General features: G+C 35.9%; 2 protein-coding genes across 4 annotated transcripts; both read right to left on the reverse strand.

The window, feature by feature from the left end:
• Positions 1-236: 236 nt before the first annotated feature.
• ube2d3 (ubiquitin-conjugating enzyme E2D 3) lies at positions 237-6,594 on the reverse strand. 3 transcript variants are annotated; one of them, XM_052089797.1, is made up of 9 exons: positions 6,282-6,594; positions 6,052-6,186; positions 4,838-4,901; positions 4,731-4,762; positions 4,530-4,607; positions 4,070-4,175; positions 3,856-3,949; positions 1,807-1,888; positions 237-1,108 (listed from the first exon to the last, which is right to left on the reverse strand). In XM_052089797.1, exons 2-8 carry the CDS (start codon positions 6,073-6,075, stop codon positions 1,840-1,842), a joined length of 447 nt encoding a protein of 148 aa, XP_051945757.1. In that variant the 5' UTR covers positions 6,076-6,186; positions 6,282-6,594; the 3' UTR covers positions 237-1,108; positions 1,807-1,839. The 3 variants fall into 3 exon arrangements, with proteins under 3 accessions (XP_051945757.1, XP_051945756.1, XP_051945758.1); XM_052089796.1 differs by having other exon boundaries at positions 6,052-6,593; XM_052089798.1 differs by lacking the exon at positions 1,807-1,888 and having other exon boundaries at positions 268-1,108; positions 6,052-6,586.
• Positions 6,595-7,284: 690 nt separating this feature from the next.
• On the reverse strand, positions 7,285-23,078 carry zmp:0000000662 (RING finger protein 145). The gene is given in 8 exon segments (XM_052089825.1): positions 7,285-9,354; positions 10,316-10,478; positions 10,566-10,693; positions 14,414-14,572; positions 14,574-14,594; positions 14,665-14,795; positions 19,363-19,597; positions 23,074-23,078. Coding segments are annotated over 8 exon segments (849 nt in total). The 3' UTR covers positions 7,285-9,347.
• Between the last annotated feature and the right edge of the window lie 62 nt (positions 23,079-23,140).

A 23,140-nucleotide genomic window follows, 5' to 3' on the forward strand; every position in this document is an offset into this window, starting at 1 on the left:
CAAAAATGCCCCCATTATGAATCTATATAGGCCTAATTACACATTTTACTGCATCAAGTACATGTTGATCAAATGTTAAGGGTAAGAGGTAATAAATACATTCTCATTCTAGTTATTCAAGTGTGAACAAATGCTAATTGGTTTAATAAATGTAAGTATTTGACCAGAGGATGACACCTTATATTTTTATTTGGTTATGGGGTAAAAATGCCCTCTAATAAGGTATAAAATACCACTGAAAATCAAATACCTACCATATACATACCTAATAATATCAAATGCATAGCACTCTGTGGGGTTGCCTTTAATGCCGTTTGTAGTACTAGACCAGTTACTCCAAATGGGAATGGCATTTCAGTCCACATACATTAGCCAGCCAGTGAAAAAAAACATGAATTTTCCATGTTCATAATAGAGATGTGAATAACCCAATCTAATGTATCCATATAAATAATACAGAAATAAATGTATAGCAATCTATTAATTGAACAGAAATAGAAAAACAGAACCAAAGTATAATAAGTTTTGCATCTTTATTGAGGGGGAAAAGTAGCAGGATTTTAAATAGATATTGAAGCCAATCGAGTGTGATGTATTTCAGTGCAACAGCTGTGAACGGTGGGCCGAGAGCTGATCTGAATGTTGCAAATCTTTACAAACAGAATATAGGAATCGGTCTCAAACTCCCACTGATGTACAACATCTGGCCTGATCTCCTGTGATTGCATGCACTCCAGGAGTAAGGCCACAAAAAAGCAGAATGGCCTAAAGACATTCTCTCTCTGAGTGACTCTGAGAAAAGACACTGTGGTCAAACAGGTTTGGCATGTGTTGTGGAGTGAGATGAGTCTATTGGTAGAGCGATCAAAGAGGCAGAGCTGAAAGTGGAGTTTCCACTGGACCGATGGAGTCCATGATGTCTGGAAAGGCCAAGAGCAGGCCTGCATTCCTGTTTGAGCAGAAAACTGGGGTTGTACCTCCATAAGAGACAAATGGGAAAATATGGTCTTGCAACAGTGTCCAAAACATGAGAGAACAGTTTGTAAATGTGTCCAGCCAACATCACATGGCATATTTCTGAGTCCATTCCCGCGCTATTCTGTTATATCTGCAAAGTGGGAGAGAAAAGAAAAAAATAATTATGAGAATCTTGAAATTCATAGAAACCTTCGTGCAAAAAATGGCTTCCAAAATGCAGTCTGAGCTTGTCAGTTTCAAACCATTCTAATGGCAACAGTTAGTAAGTCACTACTCCTTTACTAAGTTCAGTATTTCATGTCACAACCCATCTTTATTGCAAGTTTAGCACTTTTTTTTAAACATCTGAAAAAGAACGTATGCTACTCCTGTCAACATGTTCATGTGCTGCTACTCATGCAATGCTACAACCAACTCACACAAGTAAAAAATGCTCAGCCATTACAATATATGACAATCTTTTACCCATCTATTTAAAATATCACGCTGCTATAAGGTTTTATGGCAGATTAAAAGCCATACATGCAATAAGAGTTAATGCAGCAAAATAAACCCTAAGAATCAAAATGCTTTGAGAAATATCAATGCAACAAAAAAATGTTGATGGTTGAACTCAACCAACTAAATTAAAACTATGCCTAGAACGTAAAAATAATAATTTTCACTTGCCTATGGAACCTTTTGAAGAGCAATGCAGGTTTTTTTCTTTATTATCTCACAAAGACATAATTGCACGTATTAGTGATTCACACCTGCTGTGGCCACAGGTTCATGCTGCACCACACAGGAAGCAACATTGTTGGCAGTGCTTCACTCTCTCTACAGTACCTCTAATGTTCACAATGCAGCGTTTCCCTTCACCTACAGCATGGCATATTTCTCTGTCCATTCCTTGGCCATTTTATTATACCTAAGAGCACTGCGTGTTAGACAAAACTTTGAAATGAACTGATGATGCATTAATTGATGACTGAATGCACTGTTATTTAAACCTTTCCCTGAACTTTTGTTCACTGACAAATACTAGACAAACTGAGAAACACAAATAACGGTCCCAAAAATGTGAAGAAACATTATCGATACTAAATTAGTTTTATCTAAATTTATTTTTGTTAAACTGTATAACTAACATGATTCCTTGACAAAAAATGTCCTAGAGCCAAAAGCCATATAAAATGATACCCACAAAAACATTCCTAGTGGGAAAAAAGGGACTTACATAAGATTTTTCTACCTTTAAAATGTTTAAATTAAACAAATGAAAAATAAGTGAGATACACAGTTCAGTGCATAAGTTTGTAACCCCCTTCAGAATCAGAATTCTTTCATAATTTCAGTGTTTATAATCAAAATAAAAAGGGATCATAAAATTTGCATTGTAATTCTACTGTTACACCCTGTCTACACCAGACACCAGAGTGTCACGACAAAAGCAATAGAACCCATAATAATAAATGATGCTGTCTACACCGGAAGCAGGTTGTTAATCTACTGAGATGGTTTAAGATTTTTTCAAAATCCCTAACCATAACCAAAATTTACTAACTTTTCCAAACGCTTTCAGGCTACATCCACCAAACTTGGCACAGACCTTCACACTTGCCTTGCTATGACATTTCTAACTGATGAAAATTAAAAGTTTCGCACAGTGAACAATCAGAAATATTGACGGAAAGTTCAAACAGATCAATACTATACAAAGTCCAACTGTCTAATTAAAAACGTAAACAAGGCCTTTGATTTGCTTTAATGGTCTCCGTCTCACTTTCTTGCATTATTTCCTTTCTCTTTTTACTATCTATCTGTAACCTTCAAATGTATTATTCTTTTTTCTTTTCTTCCCTTATCTCCCCAATTTGTAATGTCCAATTCCCAATGTACCCAAGTCCTCGTGGTGGCGTTGTGACTCGCCTCAATCCGGGTGGCGGAGGATGAATTTCAGTTGCCTCCGTGTCTGAGACAGTCAATCTTATCACATAGCTAGTTGAGTACATTACCGCGGAGACATAGCGCGTGTGGAGGCTTCACGCTATTCTCCATGGCATCCACACACAACTCACCACGCGCCCCACCGAGAGCGAACCACATTGTAGTGACCACAAGGAGGTTACCTCATGTGACTTTACCCTCCCTAGCAACCAGGCCAATTTGGTTGCTTAGGAGACCTGGCTGGAGTCACTCAGCACACCCTGGATTCGAACTCCCAAATCCAGGGGTGGTAGTCAGTGTCTTTACTCACTGAGCTACCCAAGCCCCCCAAATGTATTATTCTTAAATTAGTTTTAAACTTTTAGACAAAGTTTTGTCAAGTCAACATTAAAGTTTGAAAAGTCTCTTGGTAAGAATTCCTGCAAAACAAGCCCGGAAGTGACTGCCCACTTCTGAGACACACTATGACTGGCGCAAACGAGTCTGTCTCCCATCAGCCTAAAAAAAACGTAATATTTTACAATAAACAATCTATATAGTTTTTATACTTTTTAAATCAATAAATTATTTTATATATTTCCATGGTTTTATATTTGATTACATCATTTACATTGCTTCATAGGATTATAGTTCATGCCCTCGTGAGTAAGTACAAAATCTTGTACCTTTGTCTTTTTGATTTTCAAATATTTTTTTTTGCTTCAAAACAAAGTTTATAATGTTGTGATTCACCTCGGAGCTGGTTGGATTGGTTCATGCCTTAGACATCTTATGATAGTATTTATGAAATCCCTACCCCTAGTTATGAGACAAAAGGGGTAAGCAAACTAATGCACTAAATTATAAATACCTATTAAAGATGAATAAAGGAGGATGGTTAAAAATTACAATTTACACTAGATAATATAGTTGTGTAAGAGACAGATGTGCGTTTTTGTCTGTACTTACTTCTCTGTGTCTGTTTTATAAATTCGAGCAATCTCTGGCACAAGAGGGTCGTCTGGATTGGGGTCACATAACAGTGAGCAGATGGACAGGAGAACTATAGAGAAGACACACACAGCACAATGTGAGCACTCATATACAACATCAACCCATGTGATTATTTTTTTCAGTGTGCAAAAATTACACACAAACATTCACTTTACTATTGTGTGTATACCTTTAGAAATAGTAAGTGCAGGTGACCACTGAGACCGGAGGATATCCAGACAGATGCTGCCATTACTGTTAATGTTGGGATGGTAAATTCTTGTAGTAAATGCAACCTAACAAAAAAAATGTAATAAAAATAATGTTTGACACATCTACAGTAAAAGCCTGTCTACACCAGGCGCGTCAACTGATGCAACGCGCTGCAAAGTCTTGAGGCTGTCTACACTGGATGTGTCGACACTAATGTTCTAAACCGTTTCATTTATGCAGGAGTGCCAGTGCGTGCAGCACAAAATGGAACACCCATCTAATGTTGGCGCAACGGACGCTTCCAGTGTTGACAGCATCATTGATTATAATGGGTTCTATTTTTTTTTATGTGGCGTGCCGCTTGCGTCCTTTGTAGACAGGCTGTAAGACACACACACACAGGAGGCAAAAGACAAATACGCTTGATTAATTCTCACCTTTGGTGGTTTAAAGGGGTAATCTGTTGGGAAGTGTATGGTTAGGAAAAAAACACCACCCTGATATGGACTTTCATTCTGCATGAACAATACAAAAAGGAAAAACATCAATGTACATATACCATTGTTTCGGCACATCTCAGAGTGCTTATTACTCCATTCAATAACAATGTTCTACAGCAATGTATTTATTTTACTCACAGGGCCCATGATTGTTGCCTGCCAATGGAACACTGAGGGAGAGATTACATGTACAGCATCAGTTTACATTAAATCATATTATTAATGTGTAAAGTTTGTAAACTGACCATCATCCCCCACTGGACCTGCAGAACATTGTGCCGGAGGATCACGTGCCAAATCAGTCAATTCCTATGGGAAAAAGCCAAGCAGAGTATATTCACTTTCTCACATAATAATATATATAATATTGAAGCTCGGTAACTGCCGTCTGGTCTTGCAATAATGGCTCTTGCCTCTTTTATCACTATGGTGACAGCAAGATGAAACCAGCAGATATAATGTTTTGCAGCACAGTGTATTTATAGTTCCAGAGGGGTCATGAGGGAGAAGGGCTGGAACACAACATGAACGAACCCACAGACATATCCATCTCCACACCCCACCATTAAAAGCACAATGTTTATTTTTACTTCAACATGTCTGAGAGTGGGAAGATACCTGGAGTGTATTTCATGAGAGGGGGGTAGCTAACCACAACGCACTAATCATTCTAGTGCTTTTCCATTGCACAACTGCATTGAACTTCTAAACACACAGACAGTGTGGTAGATTATGTTTGAAAGGTTTTACTTATAGTTAGACTTTGTTTTCACAACATGCCCAAATTACTAATATATATATATATATATATACACACTTTTTTTAAATTTTAACCCTCTAAATTTAACCTGACCATAGCATTATTTGAAGTTCAATTATTATTCATTTAAATATTAATGTGGTGTGGGATTTAGCATCAAAATTCAACAAAAAAATAATGAAACTTTCAAAGTACAACCTATGCTTAAGGCTCTTGTCTTACACTAAAATAATATTAATAATATTTTAGCCTGTTTTTATGATTTACATATTTCAATTAAAAATAATAATAATGTTGAACAAAATTAATAACACTTTTATTAGTATTAATAAAATATTTTATTAATACAAAAAAATATAATAATTCAAATTAGAAAAAAAAATAATATATATATATATATATATATAAAGTCACATTATATATATATAATGTGACTTTAGCTAGCTTTGACATTATCTTCCCCACCAAAACTGTTGTTGTGATCCAATGTAGAGTGTGAGCTACTGTTATGTGTCAATTGTAATGTCGTTTTATTATAAAAGCAAATAATCGCTTATACTGGGAAGAGTCTTACCTATGAGAAATAATAACGAGATCTACGGCTAACACGCTAGTTGACTGAAAAATAACGAAGACTCGTTCGTCAGCACACGGATTTCAAATGCTGATAATGTAAACTTGGCTAGTAAGTCCACTTACCTTTTGGATTCGTTTAAGCGCCATCTTCCCAAAGGGTTCAATGGCTCTTGAATAACTAGCGCCTTATTTCTCCCTCTCTCTCTCTCTCTCAATGTGTGAGCTAACCTGAGAGCTAGCCAGCTACCTAGCTAAAAACTAACCATAAAATGTCAGAATGTCAAAACACAGCTAATATTCAAGGTGTAAAAATATAAATGTAGTTCGTAAATGATGTGCGAGTGAAGACGGACCCTGATCCCTGTCGCTGACTATAAACGCTGATGTGTGTACACTTCGCTTTCAGTTCGATCAGAGCTGACAAGATGTCCGTGAGCTTGTTGTTCGTTAGCCACTTCCAGCAGCTTCTTCCAATCGTTTTGATTAAATGGCGAATTAAATCGAGATATTGACCCGAGCGACACCGTGCGCGCTGGATGGCGACTTAAAATAAAAAATAGTCAACAGGAAGTATAATCAAAAACAGATGATCACCTACGAGTTGTAAAAAAATTCTTAGAAAATGAAAGGCTTGTTGACAATGTAGCCTACTGTGACAGTTCCATAGTTAGGTTATCCTATTGTGCTTTCAGGGGTTTTCAAAGTGGGGTCCTGGGACCCGTAGGTGGCCACAAGGGGGTTCTAGGGGGTCTGCGGAAAATTTAAAACATTAAAGTAAAAAAAAAAAAAAGTGTTTAATTCTGCTTTAAAGACTGGTTGTAATCATGGGATTAATCATGTTTATTTTATTTGCCGTTCATTTCAACTGTAATAACCAACGTGTAAATACAAAATCAATATTTTTGGGGATAATATTTTACAGATACTATTTTAATAAATTATTTTGGCAGTAATAGAATGACAATCTAAAAGCCAAATATTTATTTTTGCTAACATGTTATCTTTATAATATTATACTAACTATTTATCTCACACAGTAAAATCAGGTCTTTTTACATGAAAACATAAAGCTTTACATTTTTGGAAGGGAGTCCCTCGCAAGAATATGAGCATTTTTGGGGGTTCTTGGCATGGAAAAGTTTGAAAACACCTGGTCTATGCCTTGACACTGAAGAATTAACATATTCACGCATCATGGTTTTACATTATACTTTGTACAACTTCAAGACATCATATTTATTGATGGAAAACATGGAACACATTGTTAAAAAGCTAAATGTGAACAAAATTATGAAAAAAAAAATTGTGATAAAATATAATTAGAAAACGTAATATTTCATGTACTAAGTACCCTATATAATAGCATTAGCTAAGATACTAAGAGATTTTTTCCTTAGTAAACACAATGGACGTAAAATATAATAATACAACATATACCTGAAATATATTATTGATCATTAACATTGATAATAATCAGTACTAATGACAATGTTAAATGATATAATCATTACACTTTCGATCTATAGAGATGTTTTTTTTTTTAAATCCCAAAACAAGACCAACATTTCTGACTAAAGCTTTCAGGCTACATCCACCAAACTTGGCACTGACCTTCAAACTGACTCCAGTTGCTATGACTTTTCTAACCGATCAGAATTATGGGTTTTGCATGGTCAAACAGGCCAAGACTATACAAACTGATGTGTCGATGAAGGGGGTAATACAGCCTTACTGATGATGCGTGTGGGGTATTTTACTGTAAAAAAGCCTGGGAAACACTGCTGAATTATAACTACTTATTCGAAATGTATAAGTTAAATTACAAAAAAGACGAAATAAAAAAATCTGATGCAGTATCAAAACCTAAACAGAACAAATTAAAAACGTAACGTTTGTTACAAAATACCGTAACCAAAATGCGTCCAAATGGAGTAAATTATATCACCCTTTTTTGGCCCAGCTGATACTTTTCCCCAATATTCTTTTTGGATAAGTGTACAAATGGCAAAGTAATATGTCAATAACTTTCTGGAGTCTGCAAGTGTTTGTGAGCTCAGACAAAATGTGAATTCAATCTGTAAATAAACCAATAATAACTTCAAAAGTTTTAATCATACATCAGTAGGGCAATGGATAACAACATACTAAACTGGACACGGAACTGCCTCAAAATTATTGTTTTGCAAAGAAGTTTAAATGAAACTGTGCAAGTCTTTAACCACAGGGCGAAACAACTTCACTCAATGTGGTTGTATAAGCCTTTTAACCTTTATTGTTTGTAAAGTGCAGCCTAAACTGGAATTTCCCCATTAACAATGATCTTTGCCTGGCGTACAGAGCTGCTCATGGACTGTCTATTAATTAATTAATTTGGTCAGTATTTATCCATAAATCTAAATGTGATTTGACAGAATGATCATGACTTAAAATCACATAAATTATCTTCAAACAAAGCTCATAATGGAGCGTCAGAGGCACAGTTAGAAACAAGTCACACAAAATTCACTCAAGGAATGTATGGAATCAGGCTAATTTCCCAAATGAGTTTGTCATGAGTAATATCTACAACAAAGCACTAGCAGAGTTTGGGATGTTTTCTAGCGCCCTGTTTCTTCATGCCTTTGCTTTGAACTAGACAATCATCCTCAAAGTATCTTATTTGACATATAATGTTTTAACAAATTCCAAGAAAAGTTTATTCAACATGAATATCATATGTTAACTCTAATTTAATGCTATTGAGGTCCTGTGATATGAAAAATTCACCATGCCTTTGTCCTCAATTATGTGCCTGTATTCTTTCTGCATTTCTGGCAGTTATTTGCAACCCTCTCGTTAAGGCTTCCTTCCTTACAGAGTGCCCACTTTGCCCTTTTCCTCCCGAGGAAGATTTCTGCTCAGTCTGTTCTGTTGCCATGACAGTCTCTCTACTGTATGTTCTCTCTGGCTGAGATTGTTTATTTAAATCTGCTTCCCTGAGCTCTTGTGTCTCATTCTTAGGGCTTTTGGCTTCCTCTTGGGATGAACAGCTGGGATTTCCCACACCTTGGGAATCTCCATTTGCACCATTATGCAAATTCTGAAGACTCCCCTTGCTACAATTCCTCTCAGAGTTTGAATATTTTCTTTCAAACTCATCACAGTTCCTCTCTGTGAAGTGAACACGATCTCCCTGTGAGCCCTGCTCTTCCTCTTGATGGGACTCTTGAGTTTTCTGGGTGAGGCTGTTGCTCTGATGGATGGGGGTGGTGCTCTGTTTGCTGTGCTTGTTGTGGCTGGGCATCACCTGCTGCACCCATCTGATTAGTCGAGGAGGGTTTGACGGAGGCATGGCACATTGGGCATGTCTTTTGCAAATAAAGCCACTTTCTCAAACAGGTGCCATGGAAGAAATTACCACAGTAGGTTATCACCACACGTCATGTCCTACAGCCAGAATAAAAGGTTAAAAAAGTAATTTATTATTAATTTCACTATTCTAGGGGGGAAAAAATCAGATTTGTACTTTAAATCTTTATTTTGTTGGACAAGAATTACTTGCTTCACACCATGTGATCTATTAGATATTTTTTTTAACATTGAAGATCTGTCAAATTGTAAAATTTACAGATGAGGCCACACTGGGAGCCCCATTTTTGGGATTTAACCAAATAAGGCCATAAAACTAAAGTGTGTAACTTTTTCAGTGTTAAAACATTTTCTCTTATCCCAGCAAAATATGGAAAGACAACTAAAAGCGAGTCATTTGTAGTGAATTTTCATAAAAACTGAAAACACTGTGGCCCTATAAAATTGTTTAGTTTGTTTTGAAAGACCCATCCTGTCCGACAACAACATTGACTCAACCAAAGGCATGTGTTTGGGGCTGGGACTAGCTGTTTGTTTAATCAACGATTCTTTGGAAAGAATTTGGAAAGCCGCTTTGAAACCAATGTTTATTTTTCCAATTCCATCAGGTGGTGTAGCACTTACACACTTTAGCTTTATATGAATGATGCCAAGAAGAAAGTTTGTTGTAAAAGGATATTTAGGGATATGCTTCTGCAGTTATAGGTACTTTGTGTTTATTTCCAATTTTTTGACCTATTTTTTGCCACAAATACTCTGATTAAGTATATGAGTAGTAGAACCGACTACACTGTTTTTATACATTAAGCCTATTCTAACACTAATACGTACAGGGCGCCTTGCTTTGTGACCTGAAAGCAGATGGCACAGACATCATTGTGGTCCTGTAGCTGCTCTGCGCAGGCATATGGTAACAAGTTTATTTTGTGAGCTGCCTCTTGTCTGAGCAGGATGCTTTTCCAGCCAGCCTGGGCATGCAGCAACACATTGCAGTAGGAGTGGATGATAATGACTGACGCTCCCATCCAGCTCCACTCACCCCACAGAGACTCCTACGCCCCGTAGGCCACACACACAGCCACTGCAAACCTGGCAAACTCCGTTCACATAACAAACAATCTCATCCAGACCAGGTGGGGCAGCGCCGCAACGCACCACACCTCCACCATGAACAGGCAGTAGATCAGGAGAGTGCCTGTCACCTAAAAGACATACAAATGAATTAATCAAATGAATGATGCTAACCATTTTTTACAGAGTTGATGAAATATGAAGTGATGTAAGCATACAGCTGGAGACCAGAATCAGCAGCCAGAAATCCATGTGGAAAAATTGGGCATTCTTGTAGGCCATGAATACCAGAAATAGTAGTAGAAACACACACACTGATAGCCCACACAAATGCTTCCGGACACTCCTGTGGAGAGAGCAAAATCATTATATCTACTGTTACACAATTAGTAATTGATCAAGAATTAGAAAAAATCTAATCTTTTCCATGTAATGAAAGTGAACAGGGACTGGGTCAGTCAAGCTCAAAAACAACAAAGCAGCACCATAAGGCACGGTCACATTTACATTTGCATGGCGAAATTCAGTGGGCGAAGAAGGCATGGGCGGAAGTTGAGTGCATGTGACACCTGCAAAATTAAAATAGCCAAACATACTCTTTTAATGCTGCATTATATACACTGTGGGAGTGAAACTCGATAAAACAATATCCTTGACCATTTTTAAAATTAAGTGTAACTGAATAGGAAGAGTCACCCACACAGAGGTTGGATTCAAGCACATCCTAAACCCTGAGATTGTGAAACAGCGTCAGTTTAAACTTTATAAAACTGTAAATCAGGCAAGGATTTTGGGGGACAATGATGCCAAACCAAAAAGATTGTTGGGTGGCCATTTAAATATTTGCAGTGTTATGGCAAAGTGTGATGAAATGAAACATCTTGTCACAACTTCAAATCTGGATTTTTTATGCTTGTCTGAAATATGGTTGAGTACCATCTCACCATCAGCAATGTTACATGTTCCTGGTTATAATATTTTTTTTAGAAGGAATTATCTTTTATGTTAAGGACAGTATCAGGTGTATGGAGATACAGTTAGCTTATGATACTGATACTGAAGGTATAGCTATAGATATTTTCTTATCACCACAAATGTCTTTTTATAATAATTGCTATCTATTAATAACCTTCATCAAATATTGAATTTTATGATAAATTACATAAGTTTCTTAAAGTATGCAACTTTACTAAATAAATTATTTTACTTGATGATCTAAATATAAATTGGTCTGATAAAATTCATAGAAATTTTATAAAACAACTTGTAAAAGGACCTACAAGAATAAATAGATCCTCTGAAATACAAATTGACTTAATTTTTAACAATAAACCTGATCATTTAGTCAAGTCTTTCTATCATGTTCACTGTTGTCTTTTATTTTTGTGCTTTTATGTTGAAGTTTAGTTTAGTTCCTGTTTCCTGTTTGGTTTTTGTAGTCCTTTGTAGTTTCTTTTTATGATTGGTTCTCCTTCCCTGATTGTTGCCCCAGGTGTCCCTCATTCCCTTGTTTGTTCCTTTGTGTATTTAAACCCTGCTGTTTCTCCATTCCCCTGTCGGTCGTTGAATGTTGATGTTTGTGCATATTTTTATAGTCCGTGTGTTTAAATCCTGTCGGTACTCCATTCCCCTGTCCCGTACTCTCTGTTGATTTTTTTTTTTTCCCATCGTGGATGTTTTATTTGTTCCAGTCTTGTTTGTCCTATTATTTTCAATTAAAGAACTGCACGTAGATCCGCACTCCTCATCTACCTTCGTCTCTACGTTCATAACACTTTCAATATGATCACAGGTCTGTCTGATCATAATTTAACAATTATAGTAAGACGATTGACAAAGAAAAGGTTTTGTTATCAGGCTATAAATAGAACAACATGTCATTTTAGAATAACAAAAAGTTAATTCAGTCATCTAAGAAAGGCACTAGAAGGTATAAACTGGACAGAACGTATTTATTTTAATTGTACTGAAATGGATGCAAATGTTTTAATGGATATTATTCAAAATAATACATATTAAAAGTAGAGCTAGAAAGCTAAATTGTTTACATTGGTTAAATTAAAATATTTGGTCACTTATAAAACAAAGCGTAAATGCATTGAAACTTTCTCAAATCTAGATTGGAATACGAAAAGCGAAATTTCAATAAATTAAGAAATAAATTAAGTGAAATTAGAAAAGGAAAAAGCAAAATTGTATATTTCTATAATAGAGGAGGGAAAAGGAAATACAAAATTTATTTGGGAAAATCTGAAAAATGTAACAGGAAATTATAAAAAGCCAGTGAGAAATATAGAACTTGAGTTGGAAGGAAAACGTATCTATGATCATGGCATGATAGCAAATACTTTTAATAATTACTTTGTGGATACAATAAGTGCTCTCACTAAGTCTGTCTGTATAGAGACTCAATATATCAAACTAGCGAATACTGCTTTACATTTCTAAGCTGATGCCATCATGTGGTTCAAATCTTATTTCAAAACAATGTGTAAGAGTTATAAACACAACATCAGAATATTTAGATTATAATATTGGAGTTCCACAAGGATCTGTATAAGGTCCATTGTTATTCAGTATGTATGTAAATGATTTATCAAATGTTTGTCCCTCAGATGTTGTTTGTCAAATGTATGCTGATGATGTTTTGTATGAGCATGCAAAAAGTCAGCAACAGGCTGCACAGAAATTGACTTCTGCGATGGATCAGGTTTCACAATGGCTTACTAAATCATGCTTACATCTTAATGTCAAGAAAACAGTTTGTATGTTTTTTTACCAAAAAAGGGTCAGAAGCTCGAGGTAGTAACTTAATTTAAATACTTAGGAATAATAATAGATTTTCAGAATCTAGAAAAACATGTGAAGAAAACTGTTAACACAGTGAAATTTTATTTAGCCAATTTTAGATTAATCAGAAACAGTTTGACTAAAGAGGCAGCAGTGTTATTTATGAATTCCATGATTCTTCCACATATCACATACTGTATGACTACATGGACACAAACTTGTAAGTCTATTTTAAAACCTGTTTAGACTGTTTATAAGCAAGCTCTTAAGGTTTTAGATAAAAATCCAAAAAGTTTTCATCACTGTAGTGTTTTAACTAAGTATTCTTTTTTTGAGCTGGGAACATTTGATTCAATTTGCTGACTTAGTCCTTGTTTTTAAGACTTTAAATGGTTTTGCTCCACCAGTTTTTAAGGATTATATATATCAAATAACAGGACGGTACACAAGAGCGGGTATAAGAGGTGATTGTAATATCCCATTGAGAAGAAGTACCTTTGGCCAGATATAAAAAAAATTTAGAGGAACCCAAGAATGGAATAGACTTCCAACGTAACTAAAAGTAAAACATATAAGAAGTTGTTATGTTTTCTCTAAAAAGTTTAATCAAAATTGTGAGCATTTGTAGAGATTCTGGTATGATAGTTTTGTATTTGTGTAATGACAATTTTGTTTGTTTGTTTTTTATTTGGTTATTATAACATCAACCTGCCTAGGGACTACAGATGAAAATGAGCCAATTTGGCTAAATCTGGCACATTTTACATTTCTTTTGCATTATTAATGTGTATTATCTCTGATTAAATAAATAAATAAAATACAAAAAAATAGAGGTCACTGCCAAACCAAGCAACTTCCTACTGGTCAAAGCAGCGAATTCGCCTGTTGACCAAACTTGAACTGCGAAATCCATGAGGGGAAATTCTTTGCCAACGGAAGTGCATCATGCAGATTCCCATTATGATGACTGTAATTCCCCCACTGAATGTCACTGAGCGAAGTTAAATGTGACTGGGCCATAAAAGCACCATAAAAGTGATTCATAAGCCTCATACATTAAATTCCAAGTCTGCTAAAGCCATACAATAGCTCGATGTGAGAAACACCTCAATTTAAGTCTCTATTCACTGGTCATTTTCCTCTCTGTAGAAGCTCTAAACTGGACTACAAAAGGTTGTATGGACAGACTACATAAAACATATCCCATGTTGCAATAAAATGGTCATTCGTTCAGAGAGAATTACCAAAGTAAGAGGTTGTAAATGAAACTACATACCCATTTCTATTGGCTCAAATCTATAAAACAATAGGCTCTGTGATTTCGCTCATGCTTTGTAGAGTAGAGGTGAAGACAATGAAAAGGATGATGAAGAGCAGGAAGCAGTGCTGTAGAGCTGTCATGTCCAACAACCCAGTCTGCAGGGCCAGTAACAGCAGTCACCCCCTCTGTCACACCTCTACAACATATGCACATATACATAAATAAACATGTTAAGTGCACAGTAAACTAAGACTCCCTTCTCTTACCTGTGCATGACATTGTGGATCTGCAAAGCGTTAAATCCTCTGAGGCAGAACTTACAGAGATTTAGGAGTCCCAGAGCTGCATATGATACCATGAACGTTAAACCAAGCAGGGAGTATGGACTAGCACAGCACTGTAAAAAAACATGCACAAACAATGTGTTAAAGGTATAGTTCACCCAAAAATTGAAATTTCTCATAATTTACTCACCCTCATGCCAGCCCATATGTGTATGACTGACTTTCTTCTGCAGACCACAAATTAAGATTTTTAGAAGAATATCTCAGCTCTGTAGGTCCTCACAATGCAAGTGAATTGTGACCAAATACTTTGAAGCTCCAAAAGTACACCAGTGGTTTAATCCATGTCTTCTGAAGTGATCCAATCAGTTTTGGGTGAGAACAGACAAAATTATAAATCTGCAATCTCCTTGGCGATAATGATTTCAAGCTCAATTACACTTCCTAGTGCTATCTAGCACTCTCGAGCTTGAAATCATGATTGTGCCTAGAGACTGCAAAGGCAAAATGTACAGTGAAAAAGGAATTACATTTTAACATGGATTCAAGACATGGATTAATCCACTGGAGTCATATTGATTACTTTTATGCTGCCTTCATTTGTTTTTTGGAGATTAAAAGTTCTCGCCACCATTCAGTTGCATTGAATGGACCAACAGAGCTGAAATATTATTTTGAAAATCTTGTGTTCTGCAGAAGAAAGTCATACACATCTGGAATGACATGAGAGTAAGTAAATGAAGAGAGAATTTTAAATTTTTTTTGTGAACTATCGCTTCAATAAAAGAGCTTGCAAGGCACCCTGTACTGATATTCCAAAAACATTCTGGTTAGGGTTTTTTAAACCCCTGGCCCCAATTACACTTCTACCCAGAGCCCCAAACCCTAATTTAAGCCAAACTGCTCAATATACTCCATTAAGACTTGGTTTGTGTAACATTTCAGCCTAAAGCTATGCATATATTTTTTAACATTTTACACTGAAATTTCTTAAAAATTATGAAAATCTCCCCTTCACAATCATAAAACTTAGAATGTTCTATTATTTCTTACCTCTGTTTGAATACTGAATTGTGATTGGTCTTCTCTTCCTTGCACATATTTAAGAAGTGATAGCTCTCTTTACACTACACAGTGACTATGAAATTGTCTACATTCTATACACTACATTCTTGTGTGAAACCACCAAAAAAAAAAAAAAAACAAGACAGGTGTCATTGCAACAGCAAAGCAGCTATGTTGCGCCATTTCACTTACACACTCAAGTGAACCAAAACCTAACCTAAACGGTCCGGGTATCGTTCGTTCATTTGTTTTTGCTTTCATATATAAAAACGAAAAAACGAGAAAACAACTCCTTTTTTCGTTTTTTTTGAAAAACGAAAAAACTAAATTATGACTTGATTTTTGGTTTTCCCGTTCTTGCACGGAAATCAGAAAAACGACTTGATATTCCGATTTTCCCCTGTGGGTGGGGCTAAACCAGATTGGCAGGATATGCATTCATTGTTTTTCAAATTAAGAGTTTTCCAAACACTGTATTTGTTAGCCTGTAAAATTAATAGTCTATATGCATGCTATTTGTCACCCAATTATTTGGCTTCACTGACTGAAAAAATCTATTGAAATAGCCTAAATTCAAGCCTAAAAGCCTGTTCACGCACTGACAGTTGTCATTATACAAATTTAAATAATACATTTATTCTTTGTTTTAGATGTTTTTATGAACTTAAATTCTTATGAATAATATATTTTCTATAATGTCTATTTGTTATTTATGGCCTGTATGCACATACACATAAATATGCTTTGAGGTTCCTAGTAATATGCCACATGCAGGCTATAGTCAAAGTTTAGTGCTATATTACATCGTCATTATAATACAATATAATGCAGGATTGTCATCTGTCCTCTTATGTCAGATTCTTAAATTTAGTCAACAAATTCAATCAGAATGCAAAGACACTGTGTTTGGTGTATGGTTACTATGACCAAATAAAAGGAAGTCGGTATCAATATAATACATTTTTGGATTGAGATTTTGGATTGAGATTGACCCAGGCTGTTTAGCCTGTGTCATGTGGATTTACACATACACAGCAAATTATAATTGCATAAATTATGTTAAGAGATTAATGTTTTAAATGTAAAAAATTGTATGTAGAAATATGAAATTATTGGAAAAAAATGAAACGTCTACTTTTTAACTATATGAAACTAACACCGCCATTAGGTGGCTGCAAGTCTCTAATGAGGGAGTTGATTCCTTTATTCCAGGGGTCGACAAGTAAGGTTGGCATCGGGCCAAAATATATTTTTGACACTAGATGGCTGGCCAGAACATAGTCAATGGATAATTTAAGAAATTAATTGATGAAAAATGCAACTAGAATTGCATGTGACAGACTGTTACAGTGTCTTTTGTAACTGGTAGTGAGCTGTTACTCTGTGTTAAATCCTGTAGTAGGACAGTCATTAACAAAAAGCCACATTTGTGTGGGGGTGTCCGGGTTTTACACTGAATACATTAATAAAGCAGTAGGGATGAGTCACGATTTTCGAATATTCGATTTGTTGATTTAATTATGGAATATCGAATAGGTCGATGCGATTATTGTCTAAAAAAGATTGATGAAGTGTTTCTGCCAAATGCCTCTGTTGCAGCAGATATGTATCATCAAGAAGTTGGGTCAACTCTGACCAGGTTGTCCATGTTTGGCAGTAATCCCATCACATCAGTAGAGGACAGAGCCAGTGTGGAACAGCACTTCACAGAACAGTGGCCTGACATTTCTGTTCTTTTTGATGAGGCAGTGAACTACAATGGCACACCTTTCAAAAATGCGTTGATGTGTCTAATAAACACAACAAAAAGATTTGCCTAAAAATTGTTCATGTTTTATTGATTATCTGATGTTTCAACGATTTACTTAATCAAAATAAATGCATGTAACAAGCTAAAATTTCTGTAAGTGTTTCCATGCATACTGAAATATAATTTCATTTACATCTTAGTGAAAGCTACCCTACATTTCAGATGACAAATGTGGATATTTGTAGGCCTATGAGATTATTAATTCATGATTCAAAAGTGTAACAGTTGTTACTTATTTTTATATATTTGATATAGTCTATTGGTGAAGTAGCTTTTTTAATATAGAACTGCTTTTGAAATTATTATGCAAATGTAAAGTCATTCTGTTGGATAATATTTGTTCCTTAGTGTAAAATGGAAGTATATGGTAATTTTATTATATGAGCAAAAACTATGCTGTAACAGTTTTAGAACTAGACAAATCTCTGCATTAATAATATGGTATTAAATGCATTAATAGGCTAATATAAAAATTGCTGTGTTTGCTCGGGATTTGAACCCGTGTCATCATCGTAACGTAAGTTCTACCACTCGGCCATGAGTGTACTCACTGAGAAATGCCCAAACATTCGTTTCTCCAGTGTGTGTTAGCTCACATGAGCGAGAAGCTCTTCATTCGTTTAATTCCTCAATAGAATAGTAAAAAATATCAGCTTAATTGCACCTAATTTATTTTTGTTTGTTTATTTGATTTTTTTTTGTTATCGCGCTGCTCCCGGCCCGGGAATAGGCTTATGTCGCCAACCGACGTCAAGATAGGCCTACAATATGAAATATATAGGCTATATATTGTTCTTGTCTCTATTTTTTTCTATTTTTCTGGGCTAAAAATGTTTTATTCTGTTTACCATAGTTGTAGTATTTCATCTTTACTGTTAATTGACATTAACCCCACTTACATTTAAAAATGCGGCAATTGCTGCTGTTTTGCACAATATCCATTTGCGCCACCTGGCGGTCATTTCGCGAATGACTTGAAATGCGACTGGTTTATTTTTTCTGCGGCGATAATAGGCATTTTGGTTGACTACTGTAGGTGTTTGCCAATGACTGTCTTGAAAGGCGTTCTCAAAACTGTAGTGAGCAGGAGTATAGGGACGGCAAAAGTAACCTATATTGCGATGGAATGCAATATAAACTATAAGAAGGGCCTTCTCTCCATTCAGCCTTTTGTCTGATAACCACCGTGACAACTTCAATGCGTGAACATGTTTACATTTAGGCTATTTCAATAGATTTTTTCAGTCAGTGAAGCCAAATAATTGGGTGACAAATAGCATGCACATAGACTATTAATTTTACAGGCTAACAAATACAGTGCTTGGAAAACTCTTAATTTGAAAAACAATGAATGCATATCCTGCCAATCAGGTTTAGCCCCACCCACAGGGGAAAATCGGAATATCAAGTCGTTTTTCTGATTTCCGTGCAAGAACGGGAAAACCAAAAATCAAGTCATAATTTAGTTTTTTCGTTTTTCAGAAAAAACGAAAAAACGAAAAAAGGAGTTGTTTTCTCGTTTTTTCGTTTTTATATATGAAAGCAAAAACAAATGAACGAACGATATCCGGACCGTCAATGATGGCAGTAATAGTGCCAACATTGATAACAAGTTGCACTCCGAACAGCACAAACCAGAAGATACAATACAGGCACGGCAAAGCCATGCCAGAGAGACACTCTGACCGTCATCAGTCTGTAAAACTCAGTCACCTAAAGGAACAACAGAAACACAGAACTTAAGAGGATGTATGTTTCATGATCGTGTGCAGGGATGTAAATGTGTCAGTATATGTTTATGTTACCTCTATGCACATTATCTCTCTATAAGCAGCTCTTGCCAGTCTATACGCCACAAAGACGTTAACAAAGAGAAAGACAGTAACCTCGGTCCCTGTGATCATCGTGGAAACAAAGGAGAGGTTGAGCAGCCATTCCAGAGGCACAGAAACCACACGTGCCAGAAGAGGGAGCAAGTGTGCAGAGAACAGCCACAGCCACACACATTGAGTGCACATGAGGAACTCACAATTATCTGACCTGTAGGTTGATCACACAAAAAACGAATCGTGAAAGACAGAGTCATAATCAAGACTGATATGCACAAATATAGAAAAACTAATTGTGACTGTACAAACCATGCAAAACAAATTCCAATAAGATAATTGCATTACAACCACTGTATCAACATACAGTAGCCCCAAATGTTTTGGGATAGTTCACCCAATAATACAAATTATATCACCATTTACATTTACCCTCATGCACTCCCATATGTGTATGACTTTGTCTTCTGCAGAACACAAAAAATGATTTTTAGAAGAATAGTTCAGCTCTGTAGGTCATCACTATGCAAGTGAATGGTGACCAGACATTTGTAGCTACAAAAATCACATAAAGGAAACATAGAAGTAATCTATAAGACTCCAGTGGTTAAACTCATATCTTCAGGAGCAATACAATAGGTGTGAAGACATGGATTTAACCACTAGGCATGAGGGTGAATAAATTATGAGATAATTGACATTTTTGGGTGAAGTATCACTTTAAATCACACCGAAAATGTATAAATGTCATTATTACATGAAACATTATCAAACCAAGTGGCAACTTCAAACAAGTGACACTAGGCTTTTGTATGATCTATTTTAAAGGAATAAAGCACAAGCACACTTTTCAATAAAAACATTTCACATAAAGCAGCTTACCTGTTTTAAAATGATCCAACAATTAGATATAATGTCCAAAACTTAGGGGAAAAACATATTTAGACACTTTCAGTTACAGAAATACTCAAACCAGCCCGTCTGGCATTAACAATCATTCATGCGATTATCTTATCAGCCAATGGTGTGGCAGCAGTGCAGTTCATCAAACAGATATGGGTCAGGATCTTCAGTTAATTTTCATATCAACCATCAGGGAAAAAATGTGATCTCAATAATTTGGACCATGGCGTGATTGTTGGTGCCAGATGGGCTGGTTTGAGTATTTCTGTAACTGCTGATCTCCTGGGATTTTCATGCACAACAGTCTCTAGAATTGAGTCTGAATGGTGCCAAAAACAAAAAACATCCAGTGAGCGGCAGTTCTGTGGATGGAAATGCCCTGTTGATGAGAGAGGTCAACAGAGAATGGCCAGACTGGTTAGAACTGACAAAGTCTACATTAACTCAGATAACCACTCTGTACAATTGTGGTGAGAAGAATAAAATCTCAGAATGCTATTCTGAGTTGCAGGTGGCGCTGTTTTGGTGGCTTGAGGGGGACCTACCCAATAAAAAAAGACCTGCACATGGTTTTAATGTTGTGGCTGATCTGTATATATATATATATATATATATATATATATATATATATATATATATATATATATATATATATATATTAGTATGTATTAAAAGTTTTTAAACTTTTGTAATTTGTTATTATTATTATCAATTATGTTACACTTTGGCATTAGTATGCCAAATAACCCTTTTTTCAATCATTAAACACTTATGGTTTAGTTGCATTGTACACTAATAACACATTTATGCAATTTGAATGGTTTCAATACGGGTCAAATGTGACCGGAAGTAAAAAAGGAGGGTTAAACATTTCATCTGAATTTAATTGTACAACTCTCAAATATTTAACAGTGCATTAATTGTAACTTAGTGCCAATTTACTCTGTAACTAGTGAAAGTTGTAATTTTTGCATAGCTGGTGCTACCGGCACAAATTACAGAAAAATTAGCAAAGAAAACTGAATCATTTGTTGCCACTTGGTTGATATTTTGAATATAATGCCATTTAAAAAACATACATGTTTTAGAGTACCTCAAGTGTGTGAATACTTGTTGTGGACACTGTAAGTTTTGTGGTATGTGCAACCTTTTGGTTAGTGAAGTCACGAAACAATTAAACGCTGGAGAATCCAGGAAGAGCGCACCATCATACCCATACTGAGCTTCTCCTCTAACCTAATCTCTGTCAACAAAATAAACATTTATAAACAATGCCGCTCATCAAACAAAATTGATCACCTCTACCCTGTTTAAACAGATTTAAAGCCTGGAAGCAATATAGCAAATAAGGTTGACGCATTGTTTTCAAGAACCAATCAATATGGCATTTTCACCTGACAATTTGATGACACATAAGAGGGCACACAAAGCATGCAGGTAGAGCTGGATAATATGCCCAAGCAGCACCACAATGCTCACAATGTGACCTGCAAGCCAGACAAACAAGAACCATTATTGTCTACTTTGATGTACTAGACATAGCACACTGACCTTATACTACAATATAATGAATCTTGATAATGATATAATGTGTACCTAAGTAATAAACGTTCTAGATCACATATTTGTACTTGAAAAGCATGTCCTCTGTCCACGCCTTAAGATGATCTGTTAAGCTATCAATGACACATTTATAAAGCATGTCCTACACCAAGATACTTGGCACCCTGAGGACAGCATTAGCTACCTCCTCTAGTCATGGCATTTTGATGCAGACAAAAGTACCACCTGCACTGTGTGCAAAGCCTGTCACATCATGATATGTTCATATGATCGTGCTTCTGTTTGGGGGTACTCTTGATAAAATTAGGGAAATTTTTCTGCTAGGATGATCATTAGATCCAATGAGAAAACTGTGGGAAGGAATGACAGATTCTCGTTTTTCAAGACTCATTAAATACGATGTAAATCAAGTCTCCTTCAAAGTTACTTCATGGAACTAATAGTTGCTTTTTTAATTATTTCAATGTATTTTTTAAAGACAGTTGCCTCCCTTTTCGACTGTTTGTTTTGGCAGTATGGCAGTTCACAGACCGAGGGTCTAAAAACAATAGCGGCTCACTTCTGGCACATTGAACGGCTTTCACACCTGTCACGACCGCATTTTTAGTTTGCAAACGACTGTGAACTGCAGTGTAATCTGCACACAGATAAGCTCCTCTTCCTGCTGTGTGTGACACTGTGTTGTTTGCATGAAATGTGTCTGAATCGTTCTCCACTGACTACAGCCATCTAAAGGACTGGAGTGAACTTTTCGTGAAATTGTCCTTTCTTGGATGGTTTTTAGCTAAACATTTTCAATGAGTTTATTCTTATGTGTTTGTTTTAATGGCTAAAACATTAAAAGCATATTAATAGTAGTATGGTGACCCAGAGGTGCACAACACAACAAAACTATAAAAGCAAATAAAGGCTGGAAACACAGCTAAATTGATCCACAACATAACAGAAAAGACAAAGCAAAATTAAATTAAACCAGGACACAACCAAATTAAGCCACAATGCAAACGCCACAGCCAAAGTATATCTAGCAAGTCAGTACACTGTCAGCCATATTTGGAACATTCTCGGGAGGCTATTGCCAGTCATGTCAGCGCAGCTCCTATCTACATGAATGGAGAAAGGCCAAAATCTCAAAAACGGTTGGTCACGATTACGATCAAAGAACATATTTCCAATCAGCAATAAAATATGACAATACTGATGCCATAGATTGTGATTCTTTACCTCATATTACGTTAAAAAACCCGGAATTTTCACGGCTTGTATAGCTAATGCGTGTTCTAGAGTTGAT

The sequence above is a fragment of the Xyrauchen texanus genome, chromosome 24, assembly GCF_025860055.1.
Source record: "Xyrauchen texanus isolate HMW12.3.18 chromosome 24, RBS_HiC_50CHRs, whole genome shotgun sequence".
Lineage (NCBI taxonomy): Eukaryota > Metazoa > Chordata > Actinopteri > Cypriniformes > Catostomidae > Xyrauchen > Xyrauchen texanus.